The 20,829-nt window shown below is 43.8% G+C and overlaps 1 protein-coding gene, 1 long non-coding RNA gene and 1 other non-coding gene across 7 annotated transcripts; 1 reads left to right on the top strand and 2 right to left on the bottom strand.

Annotated features, from left to right (window-relative positions):
• The first annotated feature begins 2,597 nt into the window (after positions 1 to 2,597).
• Positions 2,598 to 9,700, top strand: LOC137874775 (uncharacterized). 5 transcript variants are annotated; one of them, XM_068713714.1, is made up of 8 exons: positions 2,598 to 3,251; positions 3,662 to 4,012; positions 4,089 to 4,279; positions 4,370 to 4,468; positions 4,589 to 4,697; positions 4,788 to 4,886; positions 4,995 to 5,014; positions 5,623 to 9,700. In XM_068713714.1, exons 1-6 carry the CDS (start codon positions 3,183 to 3,185, stop codon positions 4,860 to 4,862), a joined length of 894 nt encoding a protein of 297 aa, XP_068569815.1. In that variant the 5' UTR covers positions 2,598 to 3,182; the 3' UTR covers positions 4,863 to 4,886; positions 4,995 to 5,014; positions 5,623 to 9,700. The 5 variants fall into 5 exon arrangements, 4 of the variants coding, with proteins under 4 accessions (XP_068569815.1, XP_068569816.1, XP_068569814.1 ...); XR_011103340.1 differs by having other exon boundaries at positions 4,788 to 6,983; positions 7,140 to 9,700; XM_068713715.1 differs by lacking the exon at positions 4,995 to 5,014 and having other exon boundaries at positions 9,543 to 9,700.
• Positions 9,215 to 9,320, bottom strand: LOC137874970 (U6 spliceosomal RNA). The gene has a single exon (XR_011103363.1). It is a non-coding gene; the product is annotated as a U6 spliceosomal RNA (small nuclear RNA).
• Positions 9,701 to 19,119: 9,419 nt separating the features above from the next.
• LOC137874790 (uncharacterized) lies at positions 19,120 to 19,665 on the bottom strand. The gene is made up of 3 exons (XR_011103343.1): positions 19,582 to 19,665; positions 19,284 to 19,467; positions 19,120 to 19,176 (listed from the first exon to the last, which is right to left on the bottom strand). It is a non-coding gene; the product is annotated as an uncharacterized lncRNA (long non-coding RNA).
• Positions 19,666 to 20,829: the final 1,164 nt, after the last annotated feature.

Below are 20,829 nucleotides of genomic sequence, written 5' to 3'. Positions count from 1 at the left end.
GCTTTACAGGTCCTACTATGTCAAACTTTAATATTAATGTAGCTGAGGGTTTATATTGCGCCTATACCTTAGAATAATAATAAAATAGCAGACACGGGGCTCCGTATTCGGCGCCAAGATGACCGCCACTTTAATCCTTCTCACACCCTTCTCAGAAAACACTTTCCTCTCTCTCTTTCCGTCTCCTCCTCCACAATAAAAGCACAAAACACATACACCGGAACACTCAACATAATAGCTTAATAGCTTAATAGCTCCATAAAGAAACGTCCTCGTTTCTAAACATTCTGAATGCAAAAAAAAAAAATATCACATTTTCCAACCCTAGTAACATGTCTTTCTAACACAACATTTGGTAATAAACAACATTATACATCCTTCTATCACCCAACTGCACAGCCTCCAGAAAATATGCCCCACTAACCCCAATAGACACCAGACATAGCTGATACCCCATAGTGTTTGGACACACCATCCATATAAAGCATGTCCTGCTACAATGAAGAAACATGTTAACAGACATATTCACTCATCTATCACTCAAAAAAAAAAAAAAATCAGTTAGTGATATGTGACAAAGTCCTTTAAATATGCTGGTTGTCTCATAAATCTCTTTGAACGAGACACAGTCTGTTGTGGTTCACTGGTGCCTGTCACCAGAACAGTCTCTGTGCCACCAATGACCCATGGCTCCTCAACCCCACAGTCCTCCTCTGGAGACCCCTCGTCCTGCAGCGAAGGAGCATGGTGAGGAGAAGCTGGGAGGCTACTTGAAGAACCAGCAGGCCGTAGCAAAGTGTACGGTTTTAGTCTGTCATAATGAACAACCCGCTCCGGTCCGTGGAGGTCCAAAGGACTGTCAATGCGATAGATGAGTCCCTGTTCTCCTTGAGAGTCCAACACAGCCAGGACCCTGAAGGGTCCCTTCCAGTGGGGAGCAAGTTTCATGCGGTCCTCCGTGGGATTATGCAGCCATACGAGGTCCCCTTCTCGATACGGCTGATGACGGGCCGTTCCATCATAGTACAGTTTTTGTTTTTCATGGGCATCAGCACCACACTGCCTGGCACCACAAAAAGCCGTCTCCAGCCTTTCCGCCAGAGAGGTCACAAAGTCAGCATGAGAAAGAGGCAAGTCCAAGCGCACCCTTTGCGATGGCACCAACACATCCACTGGTACACGAGCTTCCCGTCCGTGAGTTAAAAAGTAAGGAGTGTAGTTCGTGGAAGCATGAACAGATGTGTTATATGCAAAAGCCACCTGTTTCAGATACTCATCCCATTCACCTCCGCAGGCAAGCAGTGATTTGGCCAGTTGATCGATGAGAGTCCGATTAAATCTTTCGACCATGCCATCGGATTTGGGATTATACGGCGTGGTGCGTGTTTTCTTAATCCCTAAAAGTTGACACAGTCTTTGAACAACCCCAGATTCAAACTGCCGGCCCTGGTCACTGTGAACCACTTCTGGAACGCCATGTACCAGCACATAATCCTCAAACAGACACTGTGCTACTGATTGGGCCATTTGATTAGGAAGCGCATACAGGTTTACAAACTTGGAAAAGTAGTCTTCTACTACCAACACATATCTGTTGCCCTTAGCAGTCACTGGTAATTCAAGAATGTCCATTGCCACTCTCTGGAATGGTCGAGTTGCTTGGGACCCGCCCATTGGTGCCCGGTGTTTGGGCACAGGGGCTCTGCGGGTCTGACATGGGAGGCACTGCTCGCCGGCACTCTCCGGCAGAGTAGGCCATTCACCACAGAAAGACGAGGACATTCAGTCCATAACTTTCGCAGCCACCTGGAGCTGCCTCTCATCTGTCCTCGAGGTGGTCGAGAACCCCTCCAATCCAACACTGTAGCAATATCTGGGTCAGCTTGTTGTAGTTCTTTCAGTCCAGTCCCATCATGTGAAAGTGTATGAATGAAAGACCGGTCATTTATCGCACTGTCCGGTTGCGACGGCTGCCCCCCCTGCGATGAGGTCAGAGGTCGGGAGGTTCACCGCGGATGGCGGTGTCAACAGACTGTCGGCTTGGGGAACACCTGACTCCTTGTCTGAGCCTACTGCATTCACCTGTGTGGTGTCATTCACCGTACCAGCCACAGGACCCTGTGGCCGCCGTGAGAGAGCATCAGCATTAGTATGCTGTTTTCCATCCTTATGTTGAATGACCCAGTTGAAAGGATCCAGCTCCAATATCCCACCGCTGCCACCAATGTAGCCGAGGGTTTATATTGCGCCTATACCTTAGAATAATAATAAAATAGCAGACACGGGGCTCCGTATTCGGCGCCAAGATGACCGCCACTTTAATCCTTCTCACACCCTTCTCAGAAAACACTTTCCTCTCTCTCCTTCCGTCTCCTCCTCCACAATAAAAGCACAAAACACATACACCGGAACACTGCTTCTTAACATACTCAACATAATAGCTTACATTAATACCTGAAGTTATAACATTACACTCTTTATCTGTGCTTTGTTTTAACCAGCTGACGTTGGTGCTGTTTGAACCGTTTTATCAGCTGTTGGCTGGACTCTTATGTCGCTAACGCACCGCTGTCTGTTAGATAAATAATGGACGTCAGCTAGACCGTAATGTTGCAATCGGAGCTTTACAGTTCCTACGATGTCAAACTTTAATATTAATACCTGAAGTTATAACGTTACACTCTGTATGTGTGCTTCGTGTTAACCAGCTGACGTTGGTGTTGTTTGAACCGTTTTATCAGCTGTTAACGTCGCTAGCGCACCGCTGTCTGTTGGATAAATAATGGACGTCACCTAGACCGTAACGTTACAGTCGGAGCTTTACAGGTCCTACTATGTCAAACTTTAATATTAATACCTGAAGTTATAACGTTACACTCTTTATCTGTGCTTCGTGTTAACCAGCTGACGTTGGTGCTGTTTGAACCGTTTTATCAGCTGTTGGCTGGACTCTTACGTCGCTAGCGCACCGCCGTATGTTATACATGGGAATGTAAATAATGGACGTCAGCTAGACGGCGTTATTTAAGTCGCAAGTTTGGGAGCATTTAGTCTACCCTGTAACTCATAATGACGGATAATTGTGGTGGGCAAAACCGTTACGGTATGTAGGCGTTGTTTAGAGAGAAAGACATACGATAACGGCAAAACATCGGGCATGTCCATACATATGAAGCGCCACCATGCCTGTCTATCAGCGACGGGGGCCAAGGCACAACAACAACAACAACAACAACAATAACAACAACAAGGTATCATTGCGGGGCATTTAAGAGACAGTTTGTGGCAGAATCAGACCGGGCTAAAGCTATTTCAACATCTTTTTGGTAGCCCCGGTCTGCTCTGCTTTCTTTCTTTATTTATTTTTCACATTTTTAATGCTGTAGACACACTGGCTGTTTCTTTCTTTTAATATTGATCAAAGGAAGAGGGTATCAACATACCTCATGTTGCTCTTAAACTTAACAGAATTGAATATTCTTGAATGTTTTATTTGTATTTATTATTATTATTATTTATGTCCTCCTCTCTGTCCTATTATAGAGTTCACGTTATAAATGATGAGTGTAAGTGTCGCATGTCATTTCTTCATTAATTTTTCTTCCGTATGATCTTGAAGTATTTAGTGCAGTATTCTGCTAATGTTTATATTTATGTTTAGATGGAACATCCAACTTTCAGGAGGGCTCCGAATGGGACCCTCCTTTTGAAGGCTTCCCCACAGGCCCAGGCCCTTGGCCCTCGGCAGGTAGCCGGGGGCCAAGCTGCATACAGGGCGAAGAAGGCAGAGGAGGTGGATGCCGAGGCCTGGGCCCACGTCGCCTCTGAGGGTGGCGACACCACCAACGCCACCCTCGTCCTGAGCCGGTGGAAGACGCAGTTTGGTCGATATCAGGGCAAGATCTTCCACTGGCTCTTGAAGAACGTCGTGGGCTACAGCGTAAATCTGGTGTCCTCCCACCAGAAGGAGCGAGAGAGGGCAGGGTCTCAGTCCCCCCTGTTGGCCAACAAGGTGGAGTACTTCAGTACAAGTTAATTTTATTCAAAAAGAGTGATGACGGTTTTAACCTCCCTTTGTGACCTTGCAGGACGCCTTTACCCGCTACTCCTTAGCATACCCTGAGTTTGCGGAGGCAGTCAGGTTCCACCGGGCGTTTGAGGAGGCGCGGGTGAAGTCCCTCCAGCACGGTCAGGAGGGACAGGCGCTTGTTGGCTTCGGGGACCATAAATTTGAGACCCTGCAAAGCCTGTACGAGTCTGAGGACTCCAAAAAGATCCGGTACATCTTTGTAACATTTGGACTATAATATAGTTGCTGTGCTGACCATCGATTAATAGAATCATGTGACAAATTGTCTGATTTGTACAGATTTGTCAACTCCCTCCGAAGGAAGGCACCAACTCCGGGTATGCAGATGGAGACTGCCGTCCAGTACATCCGGAGCCAGAGAGCCAAGAGTGCATCACAGTACGTGTTTTACTGTAAAGCTCTCTGACATTGATGTACCTGGATGACCTCCCCGAAGAATGTTAGTATTTGTAATGTCTCATTATTAATGTTGCTGTGTGTCATTTATTCTTACTATAGGATTCTTGGTTCAGCACTTGCGGACTTTGTCTCTGGGCGGCGTTCTCTGTCTACGTGGAAATGCAGGCCCGTGTTAGAAAGATGGTGGTCCCTAGGCCTGCATTTCCAGGCAAGTCCAGCCTAAACTAATACAGAGTTAGTTGAACTTTATTGAAATTCCTGTGTTCACTGTTTATGTTCTGTCATCATGTGATTACAGCCTCCCACTTCAGCCCCTTCAGGCCAGCTCTGCCCTCCTCCAGGTCTGAGGAGCCTTCGGATGCAGAGCTGGTAAAGGCGGTAATTGACTTGGAGAAGTGTAAGTAAAAAGTAAAGTTATATTCAGGTCACGATTTGATAAGAACAGAAAGACTTGAATTTATTGTTGACACTTTTTTTTTTTACTTTAAAATGCTTCTTTAATCAGAGGAGGAGAGTAAACGACTGGTAAGTTTGGGTTGAATTAAAAACTATCTGATGTCTGCCACGGGAGCAAAACCCGTCGGCCGACTACGCAGTACGTCTGTACAAAGTGTGGCCAACCCAAAACGCTGGCTACTGGACACACTCGCCTGTATGGTGTGGCGTACTGCGCGTCTGTCGGCGGGAAAACTGTGGAGGAGTGGAGAGAGGAAATGACCAAGAAACACAAGGGGGGGCGATGAGGGAGTTTGTTTTGTCTTTATTTATACCTTTGTTTATTTATTTATCATTTTTAAAGTGTTTTTTTATTTAATTTGTTTTATATATATATATATATATATATATATATATATATATATATATATATATATATATATATATATATATATATATATATATACACATATATACATGATGAGCTGCTGATGCACTTGGGGGCCAAAGGTCACAGTGGTAGTGATGTGTCGGTCGCGAACGAAACGGCTCTGAGAGCCGGCTCTTTGACGTGAACGACGGGAACCGGCTCCTGATTGGGAGCCGCTTTGTTTTTTTGTTTCTCTCTCTCTTTCTCAATCTCTCTCTCTCTCTCTCTCTCTCTCTCTCTCTCTCTCTCTCTCTCTCTCTCTCTCAAGCCGCATTTGATTGGTCAATATGTGTGGTGTCGTCTCTGTGCCTGCGCTGAGCAGAAGGGGGAGGGGCGGGAGTTACACACACAGCACACAGCAAGCACACGAACAGGAGGGAGGGAGACGAGTCACGAGAGAGAAAGAGAGCAACGGACTGGAAAGGTAAAAAAAAAAAAAGTTGAGAAAACTCATTTTCTCAACTTTTTTTTTTTTACCTTTTCCAGTCCGAATGCGTTTCCTGTTGACTCATGTCAACAGGAAACGCAGCAAAATCTGGACACATTTCAATTACATTGACCAAACTAAGACAGAATGTAGAGTCTGCAAGACTAAAATCTCATATCGAGCTGGCTCCACAAACAACCTGCACAGGCACATGAGAACTGTTCATCCATCAGTGCAATTGGAAGAAAAAACACAAGCAAGTGAACCTGATATTAATGAAGGTGCCAGTATGTCTACTGCAACTGTTGCTGCAACTGCAGTGTCTACAGCATCGTCCAGTACACCACCACAACCACCTAAAAGTACAACCCAGAGCTCTATGAGCCAATTTTTGCAAAAGTCTATGACCGCAGCAAGACAGAAGACAATTGATGAAGAACTGGCCAAAATGATTGCATGTGATTTCCAACCATTTTCAGTTGTGGATGACAAAGGATTCAGAAGGTTTATTCATGCACTCAATCCAATGTATGCAATTCCAAGTAGGAAAACACTCTCCCAAGGAATCATCCCAGGCCTGTATGACAGAGAACGTTCTTCACTGCAAGAGAGGGTTAAAAAAGCCACAGCAGTTTGTCTAACAACAACTGACACCTGGACATCCCGTACCACCACATCCTACTTGTCAGTCAGTGGAGTTTTTCCACAGGAGCACAACAGCCACACACAAGCTCAAATCTACCCAACTACAGATGGGCATGCCTGAGCTGAAGCTCACTAGGGTGACCGTGGCTAAGTGGAGAGCAGGCCGCCTTTCAATCAGAGGGTCAGCGGTTCGATCCCCGGCTCCTGCTCCGCTAGTCTCATGTCAATGTGTCCTTGAGCAAGACACTTAACCCCAAAATTGCTCCCGTAGCTGCGTCTACGGTAGATAGATACTGAATTGTAAGTCGCTTTGGATAAAAGCGTCTGCTAAATGACCGTAATGTAACGTAATGTAAACAAGACTGTGTCACAAGGTGGAACTCCACCTTTCATATGACAAAACGGATTCTGGAGTCCAAGGATGCAGTCATCTCTACCCTGGCTGTTATGAATGCATCAGTTGATCCTCTGAGCCAAGAGGAATGGGAGGTACTGCAGGAGGCATGCACTGTTCTGGAGCCATTCGAGCAGGTCACTGTGGAGATCAGTGCAGACAGGTGTAGTGTACAAATGTTATCACATTATTATTATTATTAGTTGTTGTTGTTGCATTATTGGTATGAAAAGCGAATTAGACATGACCAGAAGTAATAATATATACTGCTAAATAAAACAAAGCATAATTTTAACACTTATTGTTTACTCTTTTTCAGCTATGTTACAGCCTCCAAAATGTTAATCCTGTGCAAAGGTCTGCAGAGAGTGACAGCTGAGCACCAGACCAGAGTAACCACAGGGAAAGTGACAGAGTTAGTGGCTGCTCTCTGTGCATCCATGGACAGAAAGTTCCACAGAATTGAATACAACACTGTTCTCTCAGAATCCACCATTCTTGACCCAAGATTCAAGAAGCTGGCCTTTAATGACAACAGAGCGGTTGATGAAGCTCTTCAGAGAGTAACTGCAGCAGCAGCAAGATCCAGCCAGCCAACTTCACTGCCAGAGGGCCAAGAGGGAGAAGAGGCAGCAGAGCACGAACAAGAGGAGCCACAAGCATCTGCTGTTTGGAGGTTCTTTGAAGAACGAGCAAGTGGAGACACTACAAGAAGGAATCCTTCAGCAGATTCGATTCTGGAAGTGAGATCCTACCTTGAGGAGCCCCTTTTCCAGAGAAGTGCAGACCCACTGAGCTGGTGGGAGACCAAGGCTTCAGTGTACCCACGCCTTACTCATGTGATGGCACGGAGACTGTGCATTGTAGCAACTTCAGTCCCCTCAGAGAGAATCTTCTCCAAAACAGGGCAGATAATTACGGAGAGAAGAAACAGGATCAGCCCCTCAAAGCTGAGGCACTTGGTCTTTCTCAATGTAAATCTTCACTGAAGGACAAAACTCTGGATGCTGATTTTTTTTCTTTTTGTTTTACACATTTTAATTTATATTTTGTTGTGTGATTCTGTAAGCTTCTGTATGTTGTTTCACTTTAAATTTGTTAAGTATTAAAAAGCTAAAAGTTTAAAATAGTTAAAAGTTAGTTAAGTTCATTTGTAAATAGTTAAACGTTTGTTTTTGCACTTTCTAATTTATTTTTTTATCACTCTGTAGAGTGTATAAATACAAGTGTATCATATAATAAACATTTGATATAGTGCATGTTTTTTTTACATTAGTAATTCATATTGCGCATAATTTTACATTATTGTTGGTAATAAATTAATTTAAGCACCAAAAAATCTGAAGAGCCATTTGGGAGCCGAAAGAGCCAGCTCTTTTTAGTGAGCCGAGCCAAAAGAGCCGGTTCTCTAAAAAGAGCCGGAGTTCCCATCACTACACAGTGGTCAAATGTGCTAAATAATGAAAAGTAAACAAACAATTACTAACTTTGTCAACAGAGACCATGTTTGAATGAGCAGAATGATACCAAGAACACCTGAAATGATCTCATTAGAACTTTTTAGATATGAGTAGCATGTTCAATGCTGGTGTCTCTAAAGATCATATGTAGTCCAGCTGATGAGACAAGGACAGATGTTACAGCTGAGGAGATGTTACAGCTGAGGACACAGGGACAGATGTTACAGCTAAGGATGTTACAGCTGAGATGTTACAGTTGAGGATGCTACAGCTGAGGATGTTACAGGATGTTACAGCTGAGGATGCTACAGCTGAAGAGACAGGGACAATGTTACAGCTGAGGATGTTACAGCTGAGGATGCTACAGCTGAGGAGACAGGGACAGATGTTACAGCTGAGGATGTTACAGGATGTTACAGCTGAGGATGCTACAGCTGAGGAGACAGGGATAGATGTTACAGCTGAGGATGTTACAGGATGTTACAGCTGAGGATGCTACAGCTGAGGAGACAGGGACAGCTGTTACAGCTGAGGATGCTACAGCTGAGGAGACAGGGATAGATGTTACAGCACAGAAATGTGCTTAAATATATTTTTACATTTATATAACTGCATGTACAATCTTTTCACACTTGAATAAACAATAATCAAATGCAGAGGCATTATTTAACAATATGTTAGGGAGTAGTTACATTTATACAGTCTTACAGTTACAACCAACTCTTTGAGGGCGACAATGATGCTGATGTGGCCCGAGGTGAAAATGAGTTTGACACCCCTTGTCTAGGACCTTGGGAAGAGGTAATAAATTGAGATTTGTGAAATTAGGGTTAGGTTTAGGTTTGGTTAGGGGCGCAGCCCTCCTAAGAGGGCCACTGGCACAAGGGGGCTGCCCTTTAAAAAACGCTTTGGTAAAAGACCCCAAAAATAAATTAGCAATAAGGAACGCTTCACGAATTTGCGTGTCATCCTTGCGCAGGGGCCATGCTAATCTTCTCTGTATCGTTCCAATTTTAGTATATGTGCTATCGAAATAACACAACTAACCAATGTTCCTAGGGGCTTCTTATAGGTCCACACCCGGGTAGACACTCTAAGAGGGTAGCAGAGCATGTGGGGCATGTGAGGGAGCCTAAAACCGGGTTAGAATGTCTCTATCTGGGCAGAAAACACAAGTATGAAGACGTCTGGTGTGCTGCGATGTGAACCCTGAACCCTTCACTGGCTCCAGAATCTGTCTGAAACAGTCTGACCCACTTCAGGTCCCGTCTGCCCTGCTTGAGGAGCCCACGAGGCTGATGGGAAATCCATTCAGCGAGCGCTGACGTCAGTCGGACAGGATTGGTGAGCTGCAGACGAGAGAACAAAAGGATCTACTCACAGCTCTGCCTGCATTCCTCACAGACCCAGAGAGAGAGAGACGGGGGAGGGGGGAGGACACAGAGAGAGAGAGATGGGGGAGGACAGAGAGAGAGACGGGGGAGGACACACAGAGAGAGACGGGGGAGGGGGGAGTACACAGAGAGAGAGAGAGAGAGAGAGAGAGAGACGGGGGAGGACACACAGAGAGAGAGAGAGACGGGGGAGGGGGGAGGACACACAGACACACAGGCTGCAACACGTGACTGGCTCTTTCACCCGGACGCTCTCGTCCTCGGCTCCTGAACGAAGGACTCGTGGAGCAGTTGAAGGTTTCTGCTGACTCGGACACTCCGGAGCAGACAGAGACGGCTTGAGGATCCACAACGAGACAACGAGCCTGAGACCAGAAGCTGAGAGAGGAGAGATGAACCAGGAGGAAACAACACAGAGTCTACATCTGGAGCTTTATGTCTTCATCATGTTGTTCTGCTGCAGATAAACTCTTCAGGACTCTATATGAAGAACCCTGAACCTCTTTATGTTCAGTCTGTGTTCTAAACATGATCAGGACTGAAGGGGACAAGAGGGACATGTAGTCCACCTCATTCAGACTCATTCTAGAGTCCACATGTGTGTGTGTGTGTGTGTTTAAGAAGCACAACTGTTTTTATAAACTCTGTTCTTTATTTTCACACGATGTGGTTTCTTCCTGCTTCCTGTTTTCGTTCAAAAAATGCCGGTGCAGTTTCACAAACTCACCAGCAGGTGTTGTTCTATGACCAGTCTATGGAATGAGGGGCGCTGTGGTCTGACTGCAGAACATGGAGGGAAACACACAAAGTACTGCATGAAACATGAGTCACAACTACTTATTTATATGTCCTTCATATGCATTGATGAAGTACGCAGGGCAATCGACAAACTGTATTACATTAAAAAAAGTGGTTTGCCTTTTTTATAAAGAATTCTCACCTCTAAAAACATGAATTAGGATAGTTTTCATCGTGAGATTAGATTAGAGAATTCGGCTTTCAACCAACACACAAATTAGCTCTTATTTTAATCAAAACAACTTTTTGTACCGTTAGCACCGCTGCTCTCATCTATACAAGATTTTTTTAAATGTCCCATGCAGTTTCACAAACTCCCAATTATGAATAAAATTATCCAAACGATATGTATTACTCATATCCATATGAGTAAAAAATCATAAATGTTAATTATTGGGCAGCTTGGAACCCAGAGTCAGATTATTTTATATGCTGCCTAAAATCCACAAGGACCCTGCTAAGTGGAGCTAACCACACAAAATTCCTCCAGGTACACCCACTGTGTCTGACTGCAGCAGTGATTAGTAGTGCTATTCCTAGCTTTGGCCAGCAGAGGTTACTCTAAGACCTTCCTTAGAAAATGTCACAGGACATTTCGGCAAACTAAACCTATAGTTTCCCCTTAGTAAGCACATATTCCCTGTCTACTGTTCAGCTTGTCAGAGTGATCAGAAGGAACTTTCACAATCATACTACAGGTACCCCAGCATGACAGGACCATAGTTTTATTGCAGCGTACAGGGGTAGACATCACTCAAAAATGTCCCCTCAATACACAAAAATATTCTATATTGATGTGAATCAAATAATTGTCAGAAATGTTTCCTTAACATGTACAGTTTAAATGAAATAGGTAGACATCACTCAAAGATACAAGTCCCCAGATACAAGTCTCCTCTTGGCAATTTCTTTAAAAAAATAATCAAAAAGCACATTTGAAGTAATATACTGGTTAAAGACCTTAAAAGTAAATTTTCTATTCCATTTTTTTTTTTTTAAATGACCAGAAACACAAGTTCCCACTTGGTTAGAGTAGCATGACAGTGCACTGTTGGTAAGGTACACGTGTGTGTGTGTGTGTGTGTGTGTGTGTGTGTGTGTGTGTGCACTTGCCTACCTAGCTAACAGTGGCCTTAGGCGTCGTTACACAGTCACTAACAGGGGACGGCGTCCCAAAAAGGGGACATTTTGGAGGTCTTCTGATGGTCATACTGTAAATCAAGCTAAAATCATGTCTAAAATCCTCTGGTATAATTTTTGCCAAGTGGGGACTTGAACGTGTGTGAGTGTTTAAGCCCATGCCCAGCACTGATCCTGCAGGCTGGAGCGGGGATTTTAACGACTCATTCACACGCGTTGTTTTAAACATGCCTCCATTGTGTGAATGTGTGAATGGCTTGCAGCCCCAAGACTGTCTTTCAGACTGTGGGGGGGGGGGGGGGGGCTATTAACAGGCCACTTAGACTACATCCACACTACTCTGTTTTCGTTTGGAAACACATATGTTTTGCTACGTTTACACTGAGCGTCCACACTACGCCGGCGTTTTCGAGCACCGTAAACGGAGGAGTTTAGAAACGATCCCGAAGCCGGATAACTTCGGAAACTCCGGGTAGCGTATTCGTGTGGACGGACGGAAACGCATAAGTTTGGAAACGATGACGTGGACACCCGTAATCGACTACCAGGTTAATTTAACGCGGACAACTGATTACAGGCATTGCTGACCTTGTTGTCTTTACTAGCAGCTGTTGTCCAGTTAAAGTCTGCATGTCTGCGGAGGAAACAGCTGTTATTGTAGCGATCAGTGGGCGGCGTGAGAGAGAGATCAGTGAGCGGAGAGAGGGAGAGAGAGACCCGCAGCGCTGTCACTAACGTTAAGTCTGAAAAATAAAACTTATACAACTTTCCACGAACTGTATCTGTTTGAGTTTATAGAGGAAGATTTTAGAGAAGATCTTAAGTATCAAATACGTACTTACGATCATTAAAGACTACTTTATTACTCTGGTTGCTTAGTTACAAAATACGACAATATACTTCCTGTTTACATCGGCGCATGTCCAGTGTACGTGAAGAGTCACGTGATATTCGTTTTCAGGCGTGTGGAGTGGACGGAGATCATTTCGGAAACGATGGCTGAAACGCAGTGTGGACGGAGATCGTTTTTATGTTTCCAAACGAAAACGGAGTAGTATGGATGTAGCCTTAGGCCATGTCCATATAAGGTTATTAGCATTAACGAAAACTAAGGAAAAAATTAAAACTAGGTGTGAATTTTTTTTCCGTTAACTGAAATAAAAATAAAAACGAGGCTTTATAAAAAAACAATAACTAACTGAAACTGTATTGTGTCTTTACAAAACTAACTGAAATAAAATAGAATTATAGAGAAAATGTCTTTAGTTTTCGTCTTTGTCAATGTATTTCATAGATGTCAATTTATTTCATACATAGGCTAAGTCTATCTTCCGCTGTACCACTTTTAGTACACGCCCCTCGCCTGGTATCATGGCGGCAAAAGTCGGGAGAAAGCGACAGAGTCCTATTTCGGATTACTTCGAAAATGAATGTCGCAAATAAGAGCAAGTGCCTTGCAATGGAAGATGATAAGATATGTGGAGCATTTATCAAGGGGAAAAATCCCACAAATCTAAAAGTGCATTTGAAAAGCTCAGAGTCGGAGGAGTCGGACGCAGAGGGTGAGGAGAGTGGAGGCCTTGGTGAGTGTTGGAGTTTGACATTTTTTTCCTATGTGGACCGCCTGCCGCTGGAAGTTATGCTTTGCAAATACTCCACCAGGGACGTGTGGTCAGGGGACCTCACCTGTCATCATGAAAAGTAAAAAACAAATAATGCTAAAATAAATATTAATATTTCTCTACTGATCTGTGCTATAAATGTAATTTCTATATGATTCCAATCATTTCAAGCATTTTTATAATCAAAATCGCTGAATCAGCGCATGTCCTGTTCAAACAGAGAGGAGACAGTGAGGTGAGGCAGCGACGAGCTGTGCCTCACCTCAGATTGTGAATCCCTCACTAACTGGGTTGAGCGCGTGTCTTTTGCTTTCTCATTGTTTGTCACCACTGTAATATCTGTAGACACTTTTATTATATGTCCTTTCTTAGCATACCTCACCGCACGTCACTGTACTCCACCGCTTTCTGTATCCTCTGTGTGGAGCTACAGAACACGCCCAAACATGCGTTATGTTGCTCTATATCAAGTGCAAACCACATAGTGTAAAAGTCATGTAAATTGGATGCTGTTTGTCAGAAAACGCAGATTTACTTGGTCTGTTGCATTCCATGGTAAAGACTACAATTAATACTGAAACTAATAAAAACTAAACTCAAACTAAGCATTTTCAAAAAACAAAAACTAAACTAAACTAGCAAACCCGCTTTAAAAACTAATTAAAACTAAACTGAAATTGAAAACAAAAAGTCAAAACAAAATGAAAATAAAAACTAGTGAAAAATGCAAAACTATAATAACCTTGGTCCATAATACTCCGTTTTCGTTTGAAAACGCATATGTTTTGCTACGTTTACACTGAGCGTCCACACTACGCCGGCTTTTTCGAGCACCGAAAACGGGGGACTTTGGAAACGATCCCAAAGACGGATAAATTTGAAAGCTCCGGGTAGCGTATTCGTGTGGACGGACGGAAACGGATATGTTTAGAAACGATCACGGCCATACCCGCGTTCGTTACTTGATTGGTTCTTAGCAGTCATGACGTGTCCTTCCCTGATTCGTCACACATATATCACGTGACCCTTACCCGGAAGAAAACAAACAGCCAGGGCTACCAGTGATTAATTTCAACATGGATAATGAATCGTTGCTTGCTTTGTGTCTATACTAGCAGCTGTTGTGCAGTTAAATTCTGCATTTTTTAATGCTACTACTGCCTACACGCGGAGGAGGCAAGCTATTATTCGAGCGCTATGCGACAATTCCCGTGTCCAGAGGCGTTATCAGCCCTACATGGAGTGACGGTTTTGGGTGAGGCCAGGAAGAACGAGCGCCTGGTGGAGTAATTTCATCAATGAAGTTATGATTCCCGAAGAACGGCAAGAAAACTTTCGTATGTCCAGATCGCCATTGATGAACCTTCGCGAAATGTTACGTCCGCATGTGGAGAGAGCAACAACCACGATGAGGGGGCCCGTGGATGTACTTACAAAGGTAGCGTGCACGTTGTATTACCTGAGTGACGAGGGCAGACTCCGGAAAACCACTAATGCATTTGGGCCATCTCGACAAGTTGTTTCAGTTATCATCCGACAAGTCTGTAAGGCCATCGCCATCTTCCTGGGTCCCAAGTACATCCGAAAACCGAGTACAGAGCCCGAAGTCAGGGACCTTGTGGTCAACTTCTACCAAAGACACGGTATGCCACAATTCTTGGGGGCCATTGACTGTACACATATCGAAGTGAAACAACCACATGCTAAATCTCTAGACTACATCAACAGAAAGGGGAAACATTCTTTGAATGTACAAGCCGTGTGTGACTACAAATACTGTTTCATGGACGTTGTTGTGAAATGGCTGGGAAGTGTGCATGACGCCCGTATATTTGCCAACTCGAAATTTAGTTGTGACCTAAAAGATGGGGCAATTCCCCCATGCCCTAAAGAAGTGATAGAGGGCGAAGATGCTGTCCCTGTTTTTCTGCTGGGTGATCCAGCTTATCCCCTGATGCCGTATCTCATGAAGGAATACCCCAATGGTGGCGTTACACGACAGGAGCAGTATTATGGGCTATCACTTTGCATTGGTAAGGGGTTGTCACAACTTCAGCCAGGCTTTAGTTTTTCATTTGTCTGCCTCCTGTTTTGCCACACTAACTCTCATATCATTTCAGAATCTGCCACTCCCTCCTGCTCTGCACTAATTGCTGATTTCATTTCACCTGGCCTGCCCCACCTCCATACTCACCTGCTCCTCATCAGCAATCAGCCCCTCAGTGTATATGTATCGGTCCATTTCCCTCAGTTCTTTGCCAGATTGTCTAGTGTGTTTCCCTAGTTATCCAGCAACCTATCATTCTGATTCTGATCCTGATCGTTCGTGTATTGACCTGCCTTTTTGGACTTTGGACCTTCTCTTTTGCCTGCTCCCACTGGATTTGTTTGCTATGCGGGTTACTACCTGGTTTGACCTCTGCTGGTTATTAAACCCTGTTTCTACACCTGAACTGTTTTCTGTGTTGTGCTATTGGGCTCTTGTCTGTCGTTTTGTGAAACCTGACAGGGGTTATAACTTATCCTTCACAAGGAGATCTTGTCAATTTGTGTTTCTCCTTAGTGTTTAGCTACAGTGACATTTAACATGAATGACAGAGAGGATTAGAGGTGACATTTAGTTATCTTCTTAACCATGACATGAGAAGCTTCAAATCATAATTTTGCTCTGCTGTCTGCGTCCCGCCTAAAATGTTGTCATATAAAACATTTTGAAGTTACATTTAAAGATTGATCACAAGAGTAAGTGTAATTTTCTCCGTCGTGAATTTATATTCTGCTGTGGAATTGTTGGTCATTTTTATGACCTGTTTGGAATGGTAAATTATGCATTTTAAAGAGTTCCCTTTATCCTGTGGATTACATTTAATTTTGTATTTGCTCTTAATAACCCAGTCGTAGGCAAGTTTTGAATCATGCATCGACTACACTTTTTTGTGGCTGTCTTGGCATCTTCAGGGCATTCATTTTAAATTCATTCATGAATATAGCAAGGTCAGATTAAACATACTGATTTACTTTTTAATATGGATAATTTGCTGTGCTAATTTGCTCTTTATTCATCCATAATTGCAAATCAATGTTGCTTCTATAACAGTACAAGACCTACTAGTCAAATCTAAATTGTGTATAAATGCTCTGGACAACACACATTATGTGGATACAATCTTGCATCGCTGGAATCTATCTTGCAGAGAAAACATATTCTATATTGATGTGAATCAAATAGTTGTCAGAAATGTTTCCTTAACATGTACAGTTTTTATGAAATCAGAGTTTCTAATGATGTAGATTTTATTTTATTTATTCATTATTTGTCAGTGGCAATGGATACAGACTGTTTATGCATGCACACAGGCATGCATGCAGTTACCAGCAGTCTGCAAGCATTTCTGCGTGCAGGTAAACGATTCAATAAAGGTTGTCTGACAAATTATTTGTTTCCATCTGCAGAGACAGAGCAGTAACCATTATCTTTATGAAAGCAAAAAGTTATCAAATGCTAGTTTTTTTTTTGCCAAACTGTCACAACACAAAGATTGTCTTTTTCTGTACTAGTGTAGAGTGTGAGCGTCACTCCATGCCATTTAACAGGGAACCAGTGTCATTTTGTTCAAGTTAAGAGGGGACTTCAGTCATTCTGTACAGTCCAAGCGGGAACAATTTTTTCTGTTTTAGAGCACAAGTACAAACCATACATCAGAACCGTTTATTGTCAATGTATGTTGCACATACAAGGAATTTGTCATGGTGGGTGGTGCATAACAAACAATAACATTGAACAATCAACACAGTGCAAGAAATAGAAACATTTTAAAATTTACAATATAATATAAAAGAATATAAAATAAAGTGCACAACAAACAGATAACAGTATTATAAACAAGTATGATAAAGTGAAATGTTAATACGCATAATTTGCTGTGCTAATTTGCTTCTTATTCATCCATAATTGTATATCAATCTTGCTTCTGTCAGTCTCAACAGTGCAAGAGGGGACCTACTACAGTTTTTTTTGATTGCTTAAGCACGATTTTCAAAACAGGGCCCATGTTTTCAAAACACTACACACAATTAGCACAACCACACACCCAATTAGCAAAACACTACAGATCCTTTGCAAAATTAAACACTCTTGTAAAAACTATACACTTCTTTTTAAAAACCACACTTTGTTACCATATGAAACACACATGTTTCACATTACTATACTCTGATTGCACGAGTTACACTCTGCTGTGATAAACCTAAAACACTTTTAGCACTTTTACTTCCCTATGATTAGAGTAGGCTACTATCAACAAAGTACAAATATAATGTAAATTCACCAAACACTACACAAGACCAATGTTGCAGACTGAAGAAACTCATTTATTTCTCAACACGCCCAAAATGTTGACATGGAGATTCATAATACTGAAACCAAACGTCACTTTACGTATTGTAAGTTACAGTAAAAAAACAACAACTAGACATCGTCTCTTCGCCTAGCTGGATCTGGCCAGAGAATTTCATCAACATCGCAGGCAATGTTGTCATTAGCAAGACACCTTGGAAAGAAACGCCTTGAATGACGAATCCATCCTTGCATTGCTGCTACCTCCATCTGGTCACAGGCCTCCTCCATGGCTTGGATGAGGGGTACCTCAGCCTGGAGACGGAGATCATATACCTTCCACAGCCATGCCGAGAAAAACTCTTCTATAGGGTTGAGGAATGGAGAGTATGGTGGAAGATATAGGACGGTGAAATGTGGATGTTGCTGAAACCAGTTCTGAACCAGAGCAGAGCGGTGGAAAGACACATTGTCCCAGACAACAATGTATTGCATATGATCGATTTGATTTGCTGCTGTTATGTTGTGCAATTGGTCCAAGAATGTAAGTATGAGTGCTGTGTTGTAAGGGCCCATATGGGCATGGCGGTGGAGGACCCCATTCTGTGTAATGGCTGCACAGAGTGTTATATTACCCCCACGTTGCCCTGGGACATTGACTATAGCCCTGTGGCCAATGATGTTTCTTCCCCTCCTTCATGTTTTCGTCAGGTTGAACCCAGCCTCATCTACGTAAATGAACTCATGCTGGATCTCCTCTCCATCCATTCGTAAAACTCTCTGAAAAACAGTGTCAGGCAAAATTGTGTAGTTCAGTGTAGATCTAGTATACATATTACAGTACAGTAAAAGATTATGAGACACTATGCAAGATCACACTGCTAAAGTGAATACATACCTCTGCATAATCATGCCGCAGTCGTTTCACCCTTTCGGAATTGCGCTCGAAAGGCACTCGATAAATTTGCTTCATTTGAATATGTTTTTTTTTTTTAGGATGCGTGCCAGTGTTGATGTTGAGACCAGATGGATATCGTTGAAAATGGCGTGGTTATTGACAATGTTAGCTTGGAGCTGATTGAGTGTTATAGCATTGTTGGCCCTGATGAGGACCTGTCCGTGCTCGTTACTGACGTTGGTAACCCAGGCGGCCGTGTCGGAGGCGGTACCCGCGAGCTTCTTCGTCACCTGGAGAAAGAGAGAGATGTCTATGAGAGAGCATTAACATGCAGCTGTGGTGTCAAAGCAGCTGGAAGAAAACATGAAACAGCAACAAACTTTACTCGCCTTCTTGGTGGAATCCATCTTCAAGATGGATCCGAAGGTGGACGTGATCCTGGCCTTGTACTCGTCCAGCCGTGTCACCACATTGTAGCCGTAGACGGTCAGCAGCCAGACGGGGGACAGGAGAGGGGGCATCTGGGGCGGTGGTGGACTCTGCCCCCTCGTCGAGCACAAGGCCAGGAACTGATCGCACACGCCGATGTACTGGATCGCTCTTTGCATCCAGTCCGAGTGCTGCTCCCGCAGGGTGTTGTACAGCCGAGTGGCACTGTTGCCCAGAGTGCGAGACTTCAGCTGCACTATACTCATGTCACAGGACAGCCTGCAGAACCACAACACAAGCATTATGTACAACTTTGTCACCACAGAATGACATCAAACAGGATGTTCAACACAAACAAATATCAAGATAATAATATAATTTCTTACTTGTACGTCAGTACAGTTGGAAATTGGCAGCTGTAGGTGGGGGACAGCTGCCTTACGAGGGGGGTACCACCAGAGATTCAGCTCACTGATGAGCCGAGACCTCCCCCTGCTGTCCCTGGTAAACAGCACCCGACCGATCCACTGCTGCTGCAGTGAGAGCTGCCCGCCAGGACTTGGGCAGCAACTGGTGAGACAGCAACACAAACATACAAGACAATTTCAATATCTGAGGACAGCACTTCATGAGGGAGGGCAGCAGTGACACCTGAGGCCTCATATGTTTGACAGACAGCCTCACCTCAGCACCGCCAGCAGGTGGTGGGGGAGGGAGCAAGGCTGGACCAGGCAACTCCTCCTGGTCCTCCATGGCGACGACCTGACAGGCTGCAGGCGGCGTCAGGGTGGCAGCTGCAGGCGGCAGTGAGGGAGCTCGAAATTTGTACGAGGTGTTCTTGGTCCAGCATGGCCTCCAGCAGCTCCTCGTCTGTGGGCTCGTCCAGCACAGCAGAGACACCAGCCCCCTGATGTGGTGCAGCTGAGGTGGAGGGGGCAAGAGGAGGTGGCGGGAGCAAAAGAGGGGCCTGTACATCTGAGGCTGAAAGAGAAATAAAATGTTACAGTAAGATTAAAGGATGAGATTGTTGTGTTAATATTGTGAGACGGACACACAAATTGAGCCAAGCTGCATATAAAAACTACAGGAGCACAGAAGGGGGTTTTGAAGAGAAAATTATGACGACGACGATAATGACGACAACAGATTAGACATGTTGATTAGACATGTTGAGTGAGTGATGCAGGCAGCGGACAGGTGACTAGTGAAAGCATGGTGAAGAAAATGTTACTCTGCAGGTGGTCCCATTAGTGATGATTTGAAAGGTGCTTGGTTGGCAAGTGGGTTAGTGACCTGAGACCAGGCAGATATCAGATAGTTTTTAATTCAACCCAAACTTACCAGTCGTTTACTCTCCTCCTCTGATTAAAGAAGCATTTTAATTAAAGTTAAAAAAAAGTGTCAACAATGAATTCAAGTCTTTCTGTTATTATCAAATCGTGACCTGAATATAACTTTACCTTTTACTTATACTTCTCCAAGTCAACTACCGCCTTTACCAGCTCTTCATCCGAAGGCTCCTCAGACCTGGAGGAGGGCAGAGCTGGTCTGAAGTGGGAGGCTGTTATCACATGATGACAGAACATAAACAGTGAAGACAGGAATTTCAATAAAGTTCAACTAACTCTGTATTAGTTTAGGCTGGACTTGCCTGGAAATGCAGGCTTAGGGACCACCAACTTTCTAACACGGGCCTGCATTTCCACCGCAGACAAAGAACACCGTCCAGAGCCAAAGTCCGCAAGTGCTGAACCAAGAGTCCTATAGTAAGAATAAATGACACACAGCAACATTAATAATGAGACAACATTACAAATACTAACATTCTTCAGGGAGGTCATCCAGGTACATCAATGTCAGAGAGCTTTACAGTAAAACATGTACTGTGATGCACTCTTGGCTCTCTGGCTTGCGGCCGAGACAGAGGCTGTG

This window comes from Cebidichthys violaceus, unplaced genomic scaffold (genome assembly GCF_023349555.1).
Source record: "Cebidichthys violaceus isolate CVI_PGR_0920_01 unplaced genomic scaffold, fCebVio1.0.p SCAF_19, whole genome shotgun sequence".
NCBI classification, from domain to species: Eukaryota; Metazoa; Chordata; class Actinopteri; order Perciformes; family Stichaeidae; genus Cebidichthys; species Cebidichthys violaceus.
The sequence above is the reverse complement of the archived record's forward strand: the minus strand, read 5'-3'. Positions and strand labels throughout refer to the sequence as shown.